Consider the following 16,835-nt stretch of genomic DNA (forward strand, 5'->3'; position numbering starts at 1 on the left):
ACCTCTTATATCCAAAATTGTTAACACAGCCTTAGCTGACCTATTCTTAGCCCGCTGATTTGACACTGGTGACCACATGTTCATGTGCTGCATCAGTTTTCTTTAAAAATTACATAGATTCCAAAGCAGTAGAGCCTTCGGGTGTCCTGGCAAATAGTCATGGTGGCTGTTGGTACCACATAGATCTGGCTAGTGTAATCACACTGCCATCTCTCTGTTATGGCTGTGCTGGAGAAGGAATTGAGGTGGGTCACAAGTCAGATTTGTATTTTCATCAACTTTTTCTTTAAATTGCAGTCTTCAAATACTTAATGTTTCATACTCCAGAGAGTTTTCTGTTTTTTTCCCCTCTAATCCTTGTGCTAATGCATTGTGACATTACATCTTTGTGTGTTACATGGAGGGCGTGCTGGTGATGGGGAAGCCTGGATCTCTTAGGAGTAATGATAGAATAAGCTTTACCACTGCTTACCCCTCAGTCACAGAAATCTAACTAAAGTCTATGGCACTGTTTCAGCTTGTAAACTAGGCTAGAAGCTGGACATCAATATTTAAGGTTGCCAAGTCAGTCTCCCAAAAGGAATGCCAGACTTACTTGCCTATATGTATTACAGGAAGTTACTGGCAAAGTACAAGTAACTGGCAAAGGGCAGGATGACCTCTGGGTTAAGGATCTTTAAACTATAGATATCCCACATCCCACTGCCTCAGACAGTATCCCCCTTGTTTCTGAATTATCTTTGAATACCCCAAACCTATGAGTAGGAAAAATAAATTGAAAAAAAAGAGAAAAATAAATGAATACCATAAAAATAGAAATAAAGAGGAGAAGGAAAAGGAGAAGGAAAGGGAAAAGGATAAGAAGGGAAAGGGGAAAAGGAAGGGAAAAAAGGACACTGACTAAAACTGTCAAGGCCCTTCCTCATTCCTTGTGTACTGGATATGGTTTCAGTGGTTGCACTGGTTTGTTCCTTTACAATTTTACTTCACCTGTTGAGGAGACACAGTGCTCTAGGCATATTGCTGCAGGTTGACAATGAACCTCTTCCATGTTCTCTGTCCAGGTGGGATCCTCTGGGCATGGACTGCCTGTTGCATGCTTGAGTGTCATCCTATCGTCCTCACCAGTAATAGTGGTGCCACCATAATACTCTTTATTTCTTCTGTGGGTTTGGGTTCAGACCTGGGGAAGTGTTTCCTGGGGCTGGAGGCTATTCAGCATTGTCTGGTAGGAATGAATGGCTGTCAGAATTGCAGGTAGCTCTGGCCAGACTAATCATATGCCACCCCAACGGAGGCCAGGTGCTCCTTCCTTTCCTAGGAGTTGTGCTGTCATATCTGGTCTTGGCTGGTTGATGCTTGTGCTCTGCTTTGTATACAGAGTTCCTTGAGCTACAGGGCAAGAGTCCAGTTCTTGCCAGTTCCCCCAGTTTGCTCTAGAAGTTGTCAGCATCCTGGACTGAATGTGTGGGCCACATTCTGGCTTGCTATGCACAGTAAAGAATAATATTGAAATATTAACAAGAGTAGGTAGAAAGACACGGATTTCCATGAGATTTTCAGCCACAATACCTGTATTTATACATCATTCTGGGACAGGTTGCCCAGAGAGGTGGTGAATGCCCCATCACTGGCAGTATTCAAGGCCAGGATGGACAGAGCCTTGGGCAACGTGGTCTAGTGTGAGGCATCCCTGCCCATGGCAGGGGGCCTGGAACTAGATGATATTATCGTACTTTCCAACCCTAACCATTCTATGATCATATGATTCTATGATTCCACCATCGGTTCATAAAGTTCCCTAGTTTTATTTTCATAATCTTTGAACATTTTCTTTGGCCAGCTGCTAGGTGAATGTTCTCTAGCTGTTGCTTTATTCATACAACGTTATGGAAGTTATTGGGACCAGGGGATCCAATAAGGAATGATTTCAGACCATTCTTCCCATATTACTGTATATTCACACATACACATCTCTGAATTCCAAAACATGCCCTTTTTTAAATTTCCCTTCTCAAAAACAGTTCCTAGAACTGTTTGCATATTACAAACTGTTTGCAGATTAAGTTAAAATCAACAGTAATCAACATATTCCTGGTCCATCACATTATTGCTTTTAAAAATGTATTTTCCCTGATACCTCATGGAAGATCCTAAACTGCAGCAATACTGTGGTTGTGGTATTTATTCACACCTTCTGCAGGTACTTCAGAACACACATGTAATTTTTTCTTTCTCTGTATTGTTACTTTGCCACATTCCCATGATTTATTTGCTTGTCTTACTGTTTCCTAAAACAAATCAAGTGGAGTTCAGGCATTTTTTAAAAAAACAGTGTCACTATACTGAAAAGTATTGTTATATTTTGCTGTGTACAATCTTGTTATAACTGGAACATTCAGAGAGCAAAAAGCCATTACAACAACCTATAGTTATTAGAGCTAAAACTTTGAACCTTTTAGCATTTTTCTAATAACCTAACCTAACAGCTCTTCTGTCATAGCTCCTCTTGGATTATTTATTTTCTTTTTAGTTTATCACTGTACTTTTATAGAGATTTTTAGCAATTTCTTTGGGAGTACAAATAGAATCATCACAGGAAGATGCACACACACTATATGCAATTATGAATTATGGGGGAAGTAACAGAAGTAGTATCAGAAAAAAAGCAGCTTGCTTCACAGCCAACTTCATCAGCATAAAGAATTGGAACAGCACCTTCAAAAATGTGGCATGTTCCAGTGCTTTGGTAGCTATAAGAAACAAGCCACCTTATTTTGTATATTTTGCAGATTTCTGAGAATGTAAAGCATGTCACTGCCATATGTCACTTAATCTGCAGAGACACAGATGTGTCCCATCTGCTTTTGTTCTTATGTGCTGCTTTGCTGCTTTTATCTGTGGCTGCAAAAGCATTATTTCTTTCAATGTCCTTTGATTTAAAATGCATGCCATCACACCTTCTGGGAAGAGTACCCACATAAGAAATAGTGGAATCACATCAGCTACCTCAGCCCTGTGTGTGTCTGTGTGTCTGTGTGTTTGTATGTTGTTTATATGAATACCTCCCTCATTTAAAACCTCTTTTTAATCTACTTCCTTTATGGGTAATCTTTGACTCTAATCTTTGGCTCTCGCTATGCAGATTGTTTCTGCAACTTACACACAAAACTCAGGCAGCCAGAGGAATGTGTGAAATGCCATGCTTTCCTAGGCAAAAAGGACCTAATCTTCCTGATATTGGCCATTTCTGTTCTTTCCTAGAAGATAAAGAGCTCCCAGCAGAGATTGGTATTAAAGGGTAAGCTAGGAAAGGTTTCATCTCAAAGACTTCAGGCATATGACAATATGCTAAAAAGAGAATATAGGCCATTACATAATGAGAGGCTGGGATTATATTTTTGGTCCTGCTGGCATGGTGCAGATGTTTTAAAGCCTGGGGTATGTATGTAAGGTGAAGAAACACATGTTAAGATATTAACAGTGGGATACCTCTCATATGTGTGATAGTTATCTGAACTGTGTTATTGCTCCAAGTCAGAAACATAACTGGCCAGAGGCAAAAAGGGAAAAAAAAACACACTTGTATTTTTAGTATAATGACAGTTTACGTTAGCTCCATGCAATATAACTGAATTACTACAATACCATATGTGGAGTAAGCACAGGAGAAGGGAGTTGGAACAATGGTGAAAAGGACTCCCCTTGTTAAAAAAAGCTGTGTCTGCCTGAAGGTGACTCATCAGTCCTCCTGGGATTTGTGAGGACAAGCAGTAATGGAAGTCAATGGAAAGAAATAAAATCATATGACAAAAGTGAGATATCAGTGATGTGGTCATCAGTGTATTGGAGGAAGCTTTTGGACTCTCCAATCCCACTGGCTTGCAGAGTAGCTTGTCACATCCCTTCATGTTTCAGCACCTAAACCAGTAAATCAAGGGAAAGCCCTTGCGAAAGCACTACGGACCTCGCTCACCAAGTGTTGCCAATGAGGTAACCATGGCAATCTGCACAGCATTCACAGATGGCTCTGAAAAGGGTCACAGTGAATTTGCACCTTCCCATCAAAAACCCATTCAGCACCATGCCAAGCACATGTGGGGAGCTCAGATTTGGGAAAGCCATATGTGAACAGACAGGTGTAATAATGATTTCAGTGAAAACAGATAAGCAAATCTCATTAGGGCTGAGAAGTTAGGAAGAGGTTTTTCTTCCTAAACTCAGTGCAGATAATAACAGTGATAAAGTCTGCAATGAAATTTTCAGTTTACTGTGCAACACAGTTCTTCAGGCTCCACTTCCCATACTGAAAATATCAGATATACAATATAATTACAAAGAAGCCCACATCAGGGTCAGCAGGACCCTGAAGGAAGAGGAAAACATGTTAACCTCCCAGGAAGAGAAAGGTAAGTAATTCTGTCCCCAACATATGAAGAGAGCAAAGATAAAAAACCCCACAAAATTAGTTCTCCTAAGCACTATTCCTTAGTCACAGACATACTTTTACTAGGCATGGAAAGTTTGTTCCTTTTTTCATAGTTCAGAGATGAGGGAAGCCTCAAAACCATTGCCTCAGTGTGCTGTTACCAAAGCAGTGGGGATATTGTTTAACTTCTCTGGACAACGCAGAGCACAGGTTGAAGTGGAACTGTTACAGAGAGTATTATTGTGCAAATGAACCATCCAGTATGCTCAAAGATACTGTAGTGATTCTTTCTCTGTCTCCTTCTGCAGTGCTGGTCATTGGCAATGGTTATGATCCCAGAAATGGCTAACTTCTCAAACAATGAACTTCTGCCTTGTCAGCCTACCAGCTGTAATTGCATAGCAATACTAAGCAACAAAGGTACCAACGATGAAATAGGCTGGACTAGTGATGGCTCCTCCTGTCTTCTTCCCATATTGCTCAAGCCTCATCTGTTGCCTGTGAGCAAAGTAAGAGCTGCACTGGCTGCAAGGCTCAGGCAAGGCACAAATGGCTAAGCATTTTCTGATTCATAAAGTGTACAGCTATTTGGTTGGTTGTTTTTTTTTTTCCCAGACTTTGAATGTCACAAGGTCTCAGTAACAACTGAGCATTGGTTAGCCTTAATCTGCCTGGTTTTAGAATGCTAAAAGCATCCTGAATGCTAATCTTTTTCTCAGGTACAGTGCTTGAATCCTGGGTTTGTTGGGATCAGTGGGGATATGAAATACGTGGCTCTCCTTGCTGCACCCTGCCAGCCAAACCTGCACTGGCTGAATCACTGATCCTGACTAAGAGCAGAGATGAACTACATGATGTACTTCTAGATAATGATGATCTGGGGAGCCTGATTTTGTCTTAACTTTACTCTGTTGATTTAAAGCTTTGGAAACGTCAATCTAATGCTCCTGGATTATGTCAATGCAAACAAAATAAAATTAAAACAAAACTGGCATCCAGGTGGAGTGCAATTGTCATCTTGTGATACAGTAACAATGCCTGCAGATGCAGGATGCTTGGTCTCTCAGAGACCAAAAGTAGCCTGAACAGCAGGAAGTGACCCTGTGCTGTCTGGCCTGCCTTCTGGTGCTCCCCAGCCTCCAGAATTCCTGAGCCTGATAGAGCATTTTGACCCAAAAAGGGGAAATTATTTTCCCACTTGGGAAAAGGTCTTCTATGGAGAAGGATGTCTCTTCTCCTTACCCACAGACCTGTTCCCATTTGGTTTATCCTTTCTCTATCACCCTGTCCTCTCCTTGTCATTGTCAGGCAACACATAAGAAGATCTGACAACGGCAGGGGTGCTGAAATGCTTGGGCTGAGATATCAATCCAATAAATTTGAGTTACAAAGTGAATGGCAACTGGGGACCATAACTATCTTTGGAGACTACATTAGAAAGGCAAATTTTTTGCTTAGAGCTTTTGAAGCTGTCCAGTTGCCTTTTACAAATTGTGCCTGAAGCCTGAACAAGAACAGTTTCAATTCAAAGTTACTGCCTACTTGCAACTTGAAACATTGACAACTGTAAACCACCTAACTATATATTTCAATTTTTATCTCATCTTGCTATTGTTACAGCTGCCTAAACTAGATTTCAATTTGCTGATGACTTTTCTAAAATGACACAATATTCAAAGAAATGTACTCCATAATTTGTCATGACCTGCTCTGCCACTTTGCAGACTCAAGATGAGGAAATTCTTCAAAAAGAACACAAGATGGCTAAGAATTTCAGAATATATTTTCTGCATCATTATATGACCTACTTTTGGGCTGTTTTTTTATTTTTTCTCAGACCTACTGACTCAGAGGTGGTGAAAACACTAAGCAGCAGCATCCTGTACAGCCAGCCTATATTCATGCAGTGTCATCACTGAGACACAATGCATGACACACAGTTAGCTCCATGCCAAATAAAGCCTCCCCAGGACAGCACAAGACATACACTAACCATGTGGAGTGAGTCAAGCAGAGGTCACTGACAATCAGCTGCTGGAGCTCAGCATGTCCGATGAGAAATGGAGACAGGCCTTTGATCAGCTTGGGGTGAGAAAGCAAGGAGGTGCTCTTCCGGCTGCCTTCAGCTGCCACGAGGAAGGGCTCTATGATGAAGGAGCCAGACTCTTCTGGAATGTGCACTAATCAGATTAGCGTATCTGCACTACAGCATTCATCAGATACAAGTTGCATCATGAAGCACTGAGAGGGTATTGTGGGATCTTTTGTTTCGCTGAAGAGAGGGGAGACCACTGCCCCGGAGGTCTTCCCAGCTTGACTTCTTGGGAAGCAGCCTAACAAAGCTGTACCTGCTCTGAGAATAGGGGTTGGGCTGGGCAACTTCTAGAGGTCCCTTCCAGCCAAACTATGCTACCAGCTGTATAGACAAGATTCTCTTTCACCTCAGCTGCCAGAGACATACCTTTTCCAATTTACAACTTAATATTCACATTTGGCATAGTGGAGATGTAAGTGACCAGAGATTTTTCCACGTAGTCACAGCTGAACTTCAAGGAATACAGTGCACAGTCTTGTCAGCCCAATTTGCAAACTGACTTAGGCTGTTTGAGCCCTCAATGTGAAATGATATCTCCTTAAGTCTGTCCCTTCTCTTTAAATCCTTTCTCTGTCCAAATCTATGTTGCATTAAGTACAGAAATGAGGACTGTGGACTTCTCTGCAACACTCTAGGATTCCCTAAGTACTGAAGACATCCATTTCTGGAAGGTGGCAAGGATTGCAGACATCTGCTTCAGTGCTCTAGTAACCACAGCTTCTCTAACTGAGCAAAGCTAATTGATAGCAAGGCAGGACAGGCCACCTGCACCTCACTGTTGACATGCGTAAGTACTTATGCTGACTACAAGTTCTCTTATTTGCAATTTACTGACTTAATTGCAAGCCCCATGTGGGAAGACTGTTATTTCCAAACACATCATCTGGTTCTGGTCTTGTTATCAGCTGCTTTGCTCAATGCAGAAAGGACTTGATATGCAAACCTCTTTCTACAAGCTGTATGTGTTCAGAAGTGTGTCCCAAACCAGCAATAAACTCCTGTATACCTTTTTCATTCCCATGGATCCTACTGATTGCCAGTGCTAGCCCTACCTGTCTCAGGCAGATGTGCTCTCTTCCTTAATTAGATTACGCAGGATCTCTAGACAGTAGGCATCCTTGAATGACCAAGTCAGGAGTGATGAGGAGTCTGATCTACTTTAATCTACCCTAGAGCTAGAGAGACTATAAATCTCACTCTTTGCTTGTCACACACAAACAAAATGCTGCACTAACCATTTGTTTAGGATGTAGAGAGAAACTGAATGGTATTTAAGTACACATATTCCCTTGAAAATCGTGTTCAGATGGCAGTATTTCCTGGTTTGTGACTGATGTAACCTATTCTGAAAAGAGTTATTTCATCATACAGGTGTGAAAGGGATGCTGCTGCTTACTGTTCTCACTATACAACACAGACATAAAATACTTCTTTCACTGCTTGGAAAAATTCAGAATTACTGACAAAATAATCCAATATGATATCACCACCACTAACTCATGTGCTCCTCCACATGTCTTAGGAAAACAAACGAGAGAGAGAAAAAAAGTCTGAAGCTGTCTTTACAACATGAATCCTGTGCCTGGAATGGTAACTTCTGCTCTGAGACCATCAGAAGGCCCCCTGGACTGGAGCAAGGCAGGGGGTTCCAACATAACATCATACACTGGAGCGTTCCAACATTCTAACTTACCATTCCAATGTTCCAACATACCAACTGGCATCATCCCAAGGACCAGATGGATACTACTTTTACGTGCACTGTATCTGCTTCTGGATCCCTCCCTACTTGCAGCATGCTGCACCAATAGGTGCACATAACAATAGGTGCTGGGGATGTCAGGGCCCAAGTACTTTTTCTGGACCTTCCAACTTTTTTTTTAGTGAGATTTGAGGAGAGTTAACACAAGAAGATTTAGCTGGATTACTATCAGCAAATGTGCATGGAAATACCTCCAACTATCCTGGAGCCTGGCACCTTCTCATAAGCTTGGGCCAGCTGCACAATTGCAGCTGTGCCTATGATAATACAGATCAGCCTCAGAGCTGTGCCAGTGCATGCACATGGAATATTAGTGACTGAACATGAAGTCTGGTACATTGAACTGAAAAGTCAGTCTCAGAAGGCTAGTATGTACAGCAAGTTACCTTAGCAAACAGTAGTTCACAGTAAATAATCTTAAAAAGATTCGCCCAGGACTCTACCTGCCTGTCTCAAATGTGTTGACAGAGGCATTTGCACTAATGTTCTTGATCACAGAGCAAAGTGACACCTCAAAACAGGCATGTACTATGACAATTACATTAAATTCCATCTGACTCCCTGCATATGCGATGCCTCAGCGTGCTCTCAGCATCCAGGGTGATGAGACTCTCATACCTCTGCTCCCAGTTATTATAGCAATGGCAGAGATCTGGCAATAATTTTCCATCTCTGCAAGATGCTTCTGCGGCATCTTTTTAGCCAATCTAGAAGAAAATACCTACTTGCACAAGCAAAGGTCTTCCCCATATCTTTTCTATTTTAAACTTGATTCAGCTTCATTGGTATCTTTGAAAATCAGTGGGGTGATACAACTCAAAGCATTAACATAGAGAATGAGAGGAACTAAGGTGAACGCAGCCTTTAGACAAATGAAGCGTATTAAAGATTTTAAGTGACCTAACTTAAACGCCTGGTTCTAGAGATCTAAGGGTGGAGTTCTTTCACCAACCACCTAAATTACCACTGGCATTACCTTGTACTCTGTTAAGGCACATGACTTCTCACAGCTGTTCCACAGTGTCCCTTTGGAGTAAACCAGTTTGATTAACATAGCTCACTGCAATTTCATCTGTCCTACCTAAGTGAGGCCTTAAGTTTAGATTCCATATAAAGGTGTTTAAGAACCAACCTTGATTCTTCCTGCTACACCTATCTCTAAACTCATGTCACCTCAGAATAACTCATATAGCTCATATTAGAGGAACTGCAGCTCAGCAGCAGAATCTGGCCTTTTGAGACTGTCTTGCCAGTGTTACTGCTGCTGGAGAAACACCACCTGCTTGCATGGAAGTGAACCAAGAACATTATCTTTGTGAGGATCTGCTCCTAGGGATCACCAGTTGTGTTCTGATATGGTCACTAGAACTCACCTAAATCAGCAAAGCTGTGAAAAATATGAAATGAGTGTAGCACAGGAATTAAACTCCGGTTTTTGACTGAGCCAAATAAAAACGGCTTTGTACCAGCTGGGTACACCAAGTGAGGCTGAGTAACTTCATAATTTACATCTTTTAGCTGGTTAGCTTGCTTGCATCATCCCCTGCCATAAGATTTGTCCCATACTGCTGAACACTTACATTCCCACCTGACTGCAGAGGAGAGGCTCTGTCCTCAATTTGCCTTTGCCAGACTTTTCAAAGCCACATGGCCAGAGTCTGACCCTGACGTCAGGCTACACAGAGCAAAGAACCTACGTCTGACTCTACTCTGTGTGACATGTGTGGCACTTTAGTGGCCTTGCTTGAAAGAAAACAAGCCCAGCTATCAGACACAAAAGCCCAGTAATTAGAATGCATGGGTTTATTTGAGACCAGCAAAGTGAACCTTTAACTTCCCTGGATGTTCAAACCCAGGAGAAGCCTGTGCACTGAGCTCCTCAGAGAGGCTTAGGTGCTCAAGTGGTCAATGGGACATGTTTCTCAGGAGAACTCCCTTACAGAGTCATCTGCTCCATGGATCCCAGACTGCACTATGCTGAGAAAAAGGAGCAGGAGTGAGTCTAATCCCTCCCTTTCAATCTCTCCCTGGAGCAGGTTTTTCAAGTCACTCCACCAGAGGTTGTTATGTAGCTGCTGGGACTCACAGGGTTCTTAAATTCTCTGGATGCTCCTTCAAGGATTGCACCTGGCCTAGAAGGGATGTCTGGCTCTGAGAGATGTCATCTGGAATTCAGGGAAGCTGAAAGCCAGTTTCCTGGTATTTCCTAAGATCCATGTCCCACGAAAGCATCACTAGCTCCAGGATCTTCAGGAAGGAGGGCTGCAATGACCTAACATTAACTAAATGTGTAGCAGGGCTCCTAGCAGCAGTGCAAGCAGAGTCCAGTGAAAGCAGAAAGCTGTGGAAAGGACTGAAAGAAATGACCATGGTTTGGTTTAGTTTGTTTTTTACCTAGTCCTTGACACAATTCTCTGTCAAACAGCCCTGAAGAAATTTTCAATGAGAAATTGTTTCAGTTAAGAAATTATCAATTCTGTTGAAACAACTCAGCACTACGTGAGAGTGATGTTAGTTATGATGGACTTTCTGTACTTCTGTGTGGGTTCTCTGAGAAATCCTGGGAGAGTTCATTTGGAGTTTACTGTTAAAAGCTTACTGGTATCTGCTACCAGTAACAAGCTAAGATCATCTTGATTTCTTCCTCTTCTGCCCCAACTGAACAACTCAGAAGGCTCTTATATTTTTATTTTTTTCCTTCTCTTAGAAAAGAAAAAAAAAAAAAAAACAAAAACCACCCACAAAGAAGAGGTCAAATACAGACCACCTTAATCAGAGGTCCATTTTATTCTGCTTTAGCGATTGCCTATAAAATTGCATACATGTAAACTGCTGGTAAAAGCACCTAATGAAAAAAATCCTCTGAACTATTTGTAAAAGCACTTTACATCTTCAAAAGAAACTTTAGAGAAACTAAGCTTTCCCCCTGATGATTTAATGATAGCCAGTATTTAAAAGGCGCTATTTACATGATAGACAAATGCTCAAATGGGACTGCATACAAAGTGAATTATATCATAACTAGCTGCTACCACCTGCCTGTTAGTAGCACAGAGATGCCTTTCAAAGACAGCAAGGTCATTAATTTAGCAAGGTAGGGAAATAATTTTCTGGAATACCATTGCTACATTAGGCAGCTGAAATGCGGAGCTGTAATAAGGAAATACATGGATGTTTTGCAGATTCAGATAAACTAATAAGGAATTATCTGCATGCATGAATAGTCCAATGCAACATCACATACAGGTAACTTTACCATGCCCCTGTGCTTCTGATATATGTGGACTGCTTTCTCTGTTTTAAAAAGACAATCCTTTTTTCTCTATGCATAAATAGTGAGTATTATGACATGGTTCCTCACACCTGGAATACCCAGTTTGAGAAATTATAGTTGCTGAAGACATGCATGTTTCAGCTGTGGGGAGGAATAAAAGCATATTTTGTGCAGAATCCTGAACACCTTTCAGGACTGTGACTATTTTACCTTCCCTTCTCATTTTAAAGTTCTTTATTATTAGCTTTGCAATCCTCCATGTTTCAGAATAATCACACAGTTCCTATATTTGTTTCTAACATGGTGAGACTTCAGAAGATAGCTTGGTCACAGGTGACATAGAAGTCCATTATTATTTTTACTAGATGTTTCCAACTTATACCTATCACTGCCTGGATAGATTTTTATTAAACACACTAAAAGCTGGAAGAGAAAAACAAACCAGAAATAGTAAATTTATGAATTTATGCACAAATTTATTTATGTACAAATCTTTCCAAATGATACACAGAAAGTAAACAGTTAAAAATTTTCTTCAGGTTATTTTCCTTTGTAGAACGACACTATTTCACACTCAGATTTACAGGGTTCTCACAGCCATCCTGTACAGCCTGGAGATATAGTTTCCCATTCCCCCCCATAAAACAACAGGTTCAGTTTTAAAGGAGAGCAAGAACATATTCCTTTTGAAACAATCATTTTAATTCATTCTTGAAAGTGAAAATTAGTTACTTTTCATTTAAAAAAATGCCCGCACCTTATCCTTTCTTAAAAGAAGGTGCCCAGCACTGGTAATAAAACTCTGTGGAACCAGCACTGGACTTTAACAAGATTAAAACTAGAAGCAGATACAAGTCTTCCTGAAAGTAGTGGGATGTGACTTGTGTTTAATAATAATAAATTTAAAAAAAAAGGAAAAAAAAAAAAGAAAAACATATTAAACAAACCAAACAAAAATTACAAAACAAACTAAATTCAGACAATCACAGATGAGCTTACCTTTAAAGAAAGACAGGAACAAGGATGCCCAGAGACATAGTCCAGAATAAACAAATCCCAAGCACTTTTCTGTGAGCATTGTCAAAATAGGCTGGCTATCCTTCCTGAGCAGTGGATGAAGAGAAGATGAAGTCTTGGAGACAGCCTGCAATGACTGATGTATTTGGCAATTACAGTAATAAGGCATCAAACCAGCTTCCCACCAGGAGAGAGAAGTGCATTGGCTTGTGTGCTTCTACAGTCCCTAGGAGCCAAATTAGCTCAGCGCTCGGTCATTAAATCCAACCACAAAGGGGCTGGTTACTTTACTTGGGACTCACATTCCCAGGCACTCTGAGTCTTTTCTTGGTCAGAAGCAAAAGCTAGTGATTCACACACACAGCTGTGTGCGTACTGCAAGAAGGGGGAGCGTGCTGCCTGGGAGATGCTTTCCACATCCCCTCAGATTGTACCTAACTCGAGAGAGCACGTCTGCAGTGCTTCCAGTGCTTGCACTCGAGTGCCTCTAGAGCTGCTTCCCAGCAAAATGAATGTGTCCCTCTCTGTTCTCTCTCAGCTGCCTGTGCAACTTAAACACCTGTGGCATAGTCCCTCTGCCATGCTCCTGCTTCTACCAGCAGAGATAGCTGGGGAGATTCAATAATGCAGAAACTGGAAAAGATGAAAGTAGATATTCTGATGTCCTTTTTGGTGCAACCCTTCTGCAATCAGTAACCTGAGGTTAGCTATTACGTGATTGTTGTTAAGTCCCTTCAAACAGAACTATTCTATTCTGATCTCATTTGTTCTCCTCTATCCAGTTTGATTCTATTCTGTTCTGATCTATCCAATGCTATGACCTCCTATGGGAGGTCAAAGGCAGCATTTGACTTGTTCTCAGGGATTTCTCCCCTCATTCTCCCCTAACCAGGGAAGGCAGAGGTGATCCCCTCTGCTCAGCACCCATCAGGCTTCATCTTGGCCCTCTGTCCTGCCTGTGGTCCCAGACAGGAGATACACCGAAAGACCAGGGGAAAAGCAATGGCAGTTGCAAGGCTGGAAGAGCAGAAAGAAGCCTGTGTGTGAGAGCAACAACACAGTCATCCTGCCAGGCTCGTGCAGGGCCTCTTTGCTCTGAGCTGAGCACCACTGGTCTGCCCTGGGTTTCTCAGGGCCTCTTTGTCTCTCTCTGACTGCCTTGCCAAGCCCCATGGCAGCCAGAGCAGGGCAAACAGACGCTGCCTGAGTAGAGGGCTAGGCCCCACGGAGGAGGCCAGCAGGGCCAGAGGGCTCACCTCCACGGCAAAAGCAGCCTGCAGGAGCACTGGGTCAGACTCCATGGCAGCCTGCGCATGGCACAGGAGCTGTGTGCAGCCATCGTGCCCAAGTAGGGGCATAGAGGCTCTGCATGAGCAATGAGCCAGGCCCCATTGCATTCCACGGGGTGCTCCAGGGGCCCACAGGCACCTAAACAAGGGCTCAGCTGCAAGGCCACATGGCCCTTGGGGCCCTCAGGCAACTGAGCACCATGCAGCCATTCGCTCACTCCCCCCATGGTGGGATGGGGGGAGAATCAGAAGAGTAAACGTGAGAAAACTTGGGGTTGTGATGAAGACAGTTTCATAGGTAAGGCAAAAGCCACATACACAGGCACAGCAAAAGAGGGAAGCCATTTGATACTTCCCATCACCATGTGCCAGGAGACCTCTGCCATGGCCAGCGCAACCTGACCATGCCTGAGGAAGATGTGGCTGAGGCCTCAGTGGCAGGCATGCAGCACCAATGCCCAGCACAAGGCAAGCTACGGGGGATTGAAGGTGCAGCGGCATTGCACTAATGCCAGATGCGCGTGCTGGGGCCAGAGTGCTACTCGCAGAGCAACACATGCTGGGAGAAACCATCAGGATGTGCCCGCCTGATGGATGGTGACATCACTGCACAATGGGTTCAGAGGTCCTCGAGGGATGGAACGTGACATCTGAAAGCAATGGACTCTTGTCCCTCACTGCTTCAATCCAGGTGCCAAATCTCACCCAGCGGCTCGTGCCCACTGTCCAGCTGAGCGAGTCCGCATGGTCTGGAGTGTTGCACAAGGCTGTTGGTGCTGCTGTTGTTCCTGGGGAGTTGTCAAGTGCAGCTCCCAGTGCCTGATGCCAGAGCTGTTGGAGGATTTTCCGCACCCAGCCCTGCCAGGTTCAGGCAGCTGGGGCACCCAGGAGGCACGCTTGCAGCAGCAGAGGTGAGCTGCATGGGGAAACCTCTCCCTGGGCAGCTGGGAGGGCTTCCTTCTTGAGGGACCTGGGCATGTCTTCCACCCCTTGTCAGGCCAGACAACAGTTGTGCTCTCTCTTCCTTTTCTAGCTGAACACCCACTGATGCAGAGGCCACGAGAGGGAGCAGCTTTGTTATCCCCTGTTCTCTCCAGCCCATTGCAGTCCATGGAAAGCATGGTCATGGATCTGGAGACCCAATGCCCAATGTGCTTGGACAGCTGGGCAGACACCAGCTATGTGATGCCGTGCCTCCACCAGTTCTGCTGCACCTGCATCCTGCGATGGGCTAAGAGCAAGCCCAAGTGCCTCCTTTGCAAAAGGAGGGTGAGCTCCATCATGCACTCGGTGTGGGGGGATGACTTTGAGGAGCATATCATCCCACCACCTGCACTACCACCAGTCATTGTCCAGTTGGCAGGAGGAGCTGAAGAACACCCAGCCAGCCAACACCTCCAGCACCCTGCATCACCCTGACCAGCAGGGGCAGGGCCACTGCCCTGGGCTCCAGTGGGCAGCTTCCATACCTATGTCTGGGCATCCCTCTTCCCTGTCTACCCTGCTGTCCTCCAGCTCCTGCTGTCCTGGGGGCCTTGTCCCCACTGCCTCCTGATGTGGGTCCCAACAGCCTCTTCTCTGCCTCCATCCCCACCACAGGGAGCAAGAAGAGGTCCAGGAGGAACCCGCGGAGGTGCTGCCAGAGCCCTCCATGCACAGCCAGGGCAACAAGCACTGCCCTGGGAGGCCCCAGCGAGCCCCAGCAAGGAAGGCCAGCAGATCCCAGGACCCTTCCAAGTCCCCCAGGAAGACACCCCGTCATCAGTGATGCTGGGAAGGTGCCTCGGGGGACAGCTTAATGGGGGATGGGCCACACACCAGCTGCAGCACACACCAGCCCCTCGTGATCCCAGCCCCCAATCTATTTAGCATCTAATATTTAATAAAAAATTAAAGCATCAAAGCTGTAGAAAAATTCTCTGTGTTACTATCAATGCCTTGTGCATTGCTATCCCAACCTGCGCTGCTTTCTCCCACTTCTCCTGGTGCTACAGCTACTGTTTCCTAACGTGTCCCCCAGGCCCTATGGACACTGGGATTGGCCTCTTGTGACAGGGGCTGCAGCAAGGCAGAAGTTCAATCAGGTAAAGTGCAAAGTCCTGTACATGGGATGAAAAATCCTAGGCACCAGCACACTCTGCGGGCTGGCTGGCTGGAAGGCAGCTTGACAGAGAAAGGTTGAGGTGTCCTGGTGGACATCAAGCTAAACATGAGCTAACAATGTTCCCTGGCCACAGATAACGCTAACAGCATAATTAGAACCTTTACATGAAAAAAGCAACAACCTCAACGTTACATATTCACACAAATGGCGGAAAGGATCACAGTGCATTTCTTCCCACATCAGTATCTGGAGGGAAGGGATTCCTTTGTAATGTAACATGCTAAGTAATCCCAACATTGCTAATGTAGGTGGAAGAAAAAGGAGTTTTACTACTCCAAGAAAGACACCTTGATCCATTCATCCAGCCAAGACTCCTGAAGTGTATTTGACTGCAGGAACCTTGACTGCAGCTTTGGACAAGGCCAAATCTCTTTCTTCCCCACTTCATCAATGACCGTTAAGTTGCCGAATGCTGTGGATGTTATAAATTTGCAGCACATTTCCTCACATGGACGCTGGGGGATGTTTCCTGTTGGTGGCACACATCTATATCTTATTTGAGTACTTAAATTACCTTGACAAGGCAATGAGTTGTCAAAAAGCTATTCTTTCAGCTTCTCCCAGCTAGTTGATTTCACCCATTTTGATCTGGGCTTTCTCATCTGTTTTGTTTCAGTAACTCCACATTCCTGCACAGAAGGCCAAGAGTTTAACAAGCAGCCTAGGATGATACATATTTCAGTGACAAATGTTGTGAAATGTTAAGTTTTATTTGTTCATGAAGATGTCAGAACTGGTCCCTGAGTCTTTACAGCTTGAAATGTTAGAAACCTACCCATACTTGGCCACAATCCCAAATCTTCAA

The 16,835-nt window shown here is 43.8% G+C and overlaps 1 protein-coding gene across 2 annotated transcripts in view; it reads right to left on the reverse strand.

Annotated features, from left to right (window-relative positions):
• The window catches only part of LOC130608527 (neuronal acetylcholine receptor subunit alpha-7-like), a 55,539-nt gene extending 42,270 nt beyond the window's left edge, over positions 1-13,269 (reverse strand). For both annotated transcript variants that reach the window (XM_057426493.1, XM_057426492.1), the window contains exon 1: positions 12,560-13,269. In XM_057426493.1, the coding sequence (XP_057282476.1) occupies positions 12,560-12,746 (187 nt within the window). In that variant the 5' untranslated portion in view covers positions 12,747-13,269. The remainder of the gene's footprint in view (positions 1-12,559) is intronic.
• Positions 13,270-16,835: the final 3,566 nt, after the last annotated feature.

The sequence above is a fragment of the Pezoporus wallicus genome, unplaced genomic scaffold, assembly GCF_028554395.1.
Source record: "Pezoporus wallicus isolate ANWC-B61680 ecotype Strahan unplaced genomic scaffold, APGP_CSIRO_Pwel_v1 contig_5116, whole genome shotgun sequence".
Classification (NCBI taxonomy): domain Eukaryota; kingdom Metazoa; phylum Chordata; class Aves; order Psittaciformes; family Psittacidae; genus Pezoporus; species Pezoporus wallicus.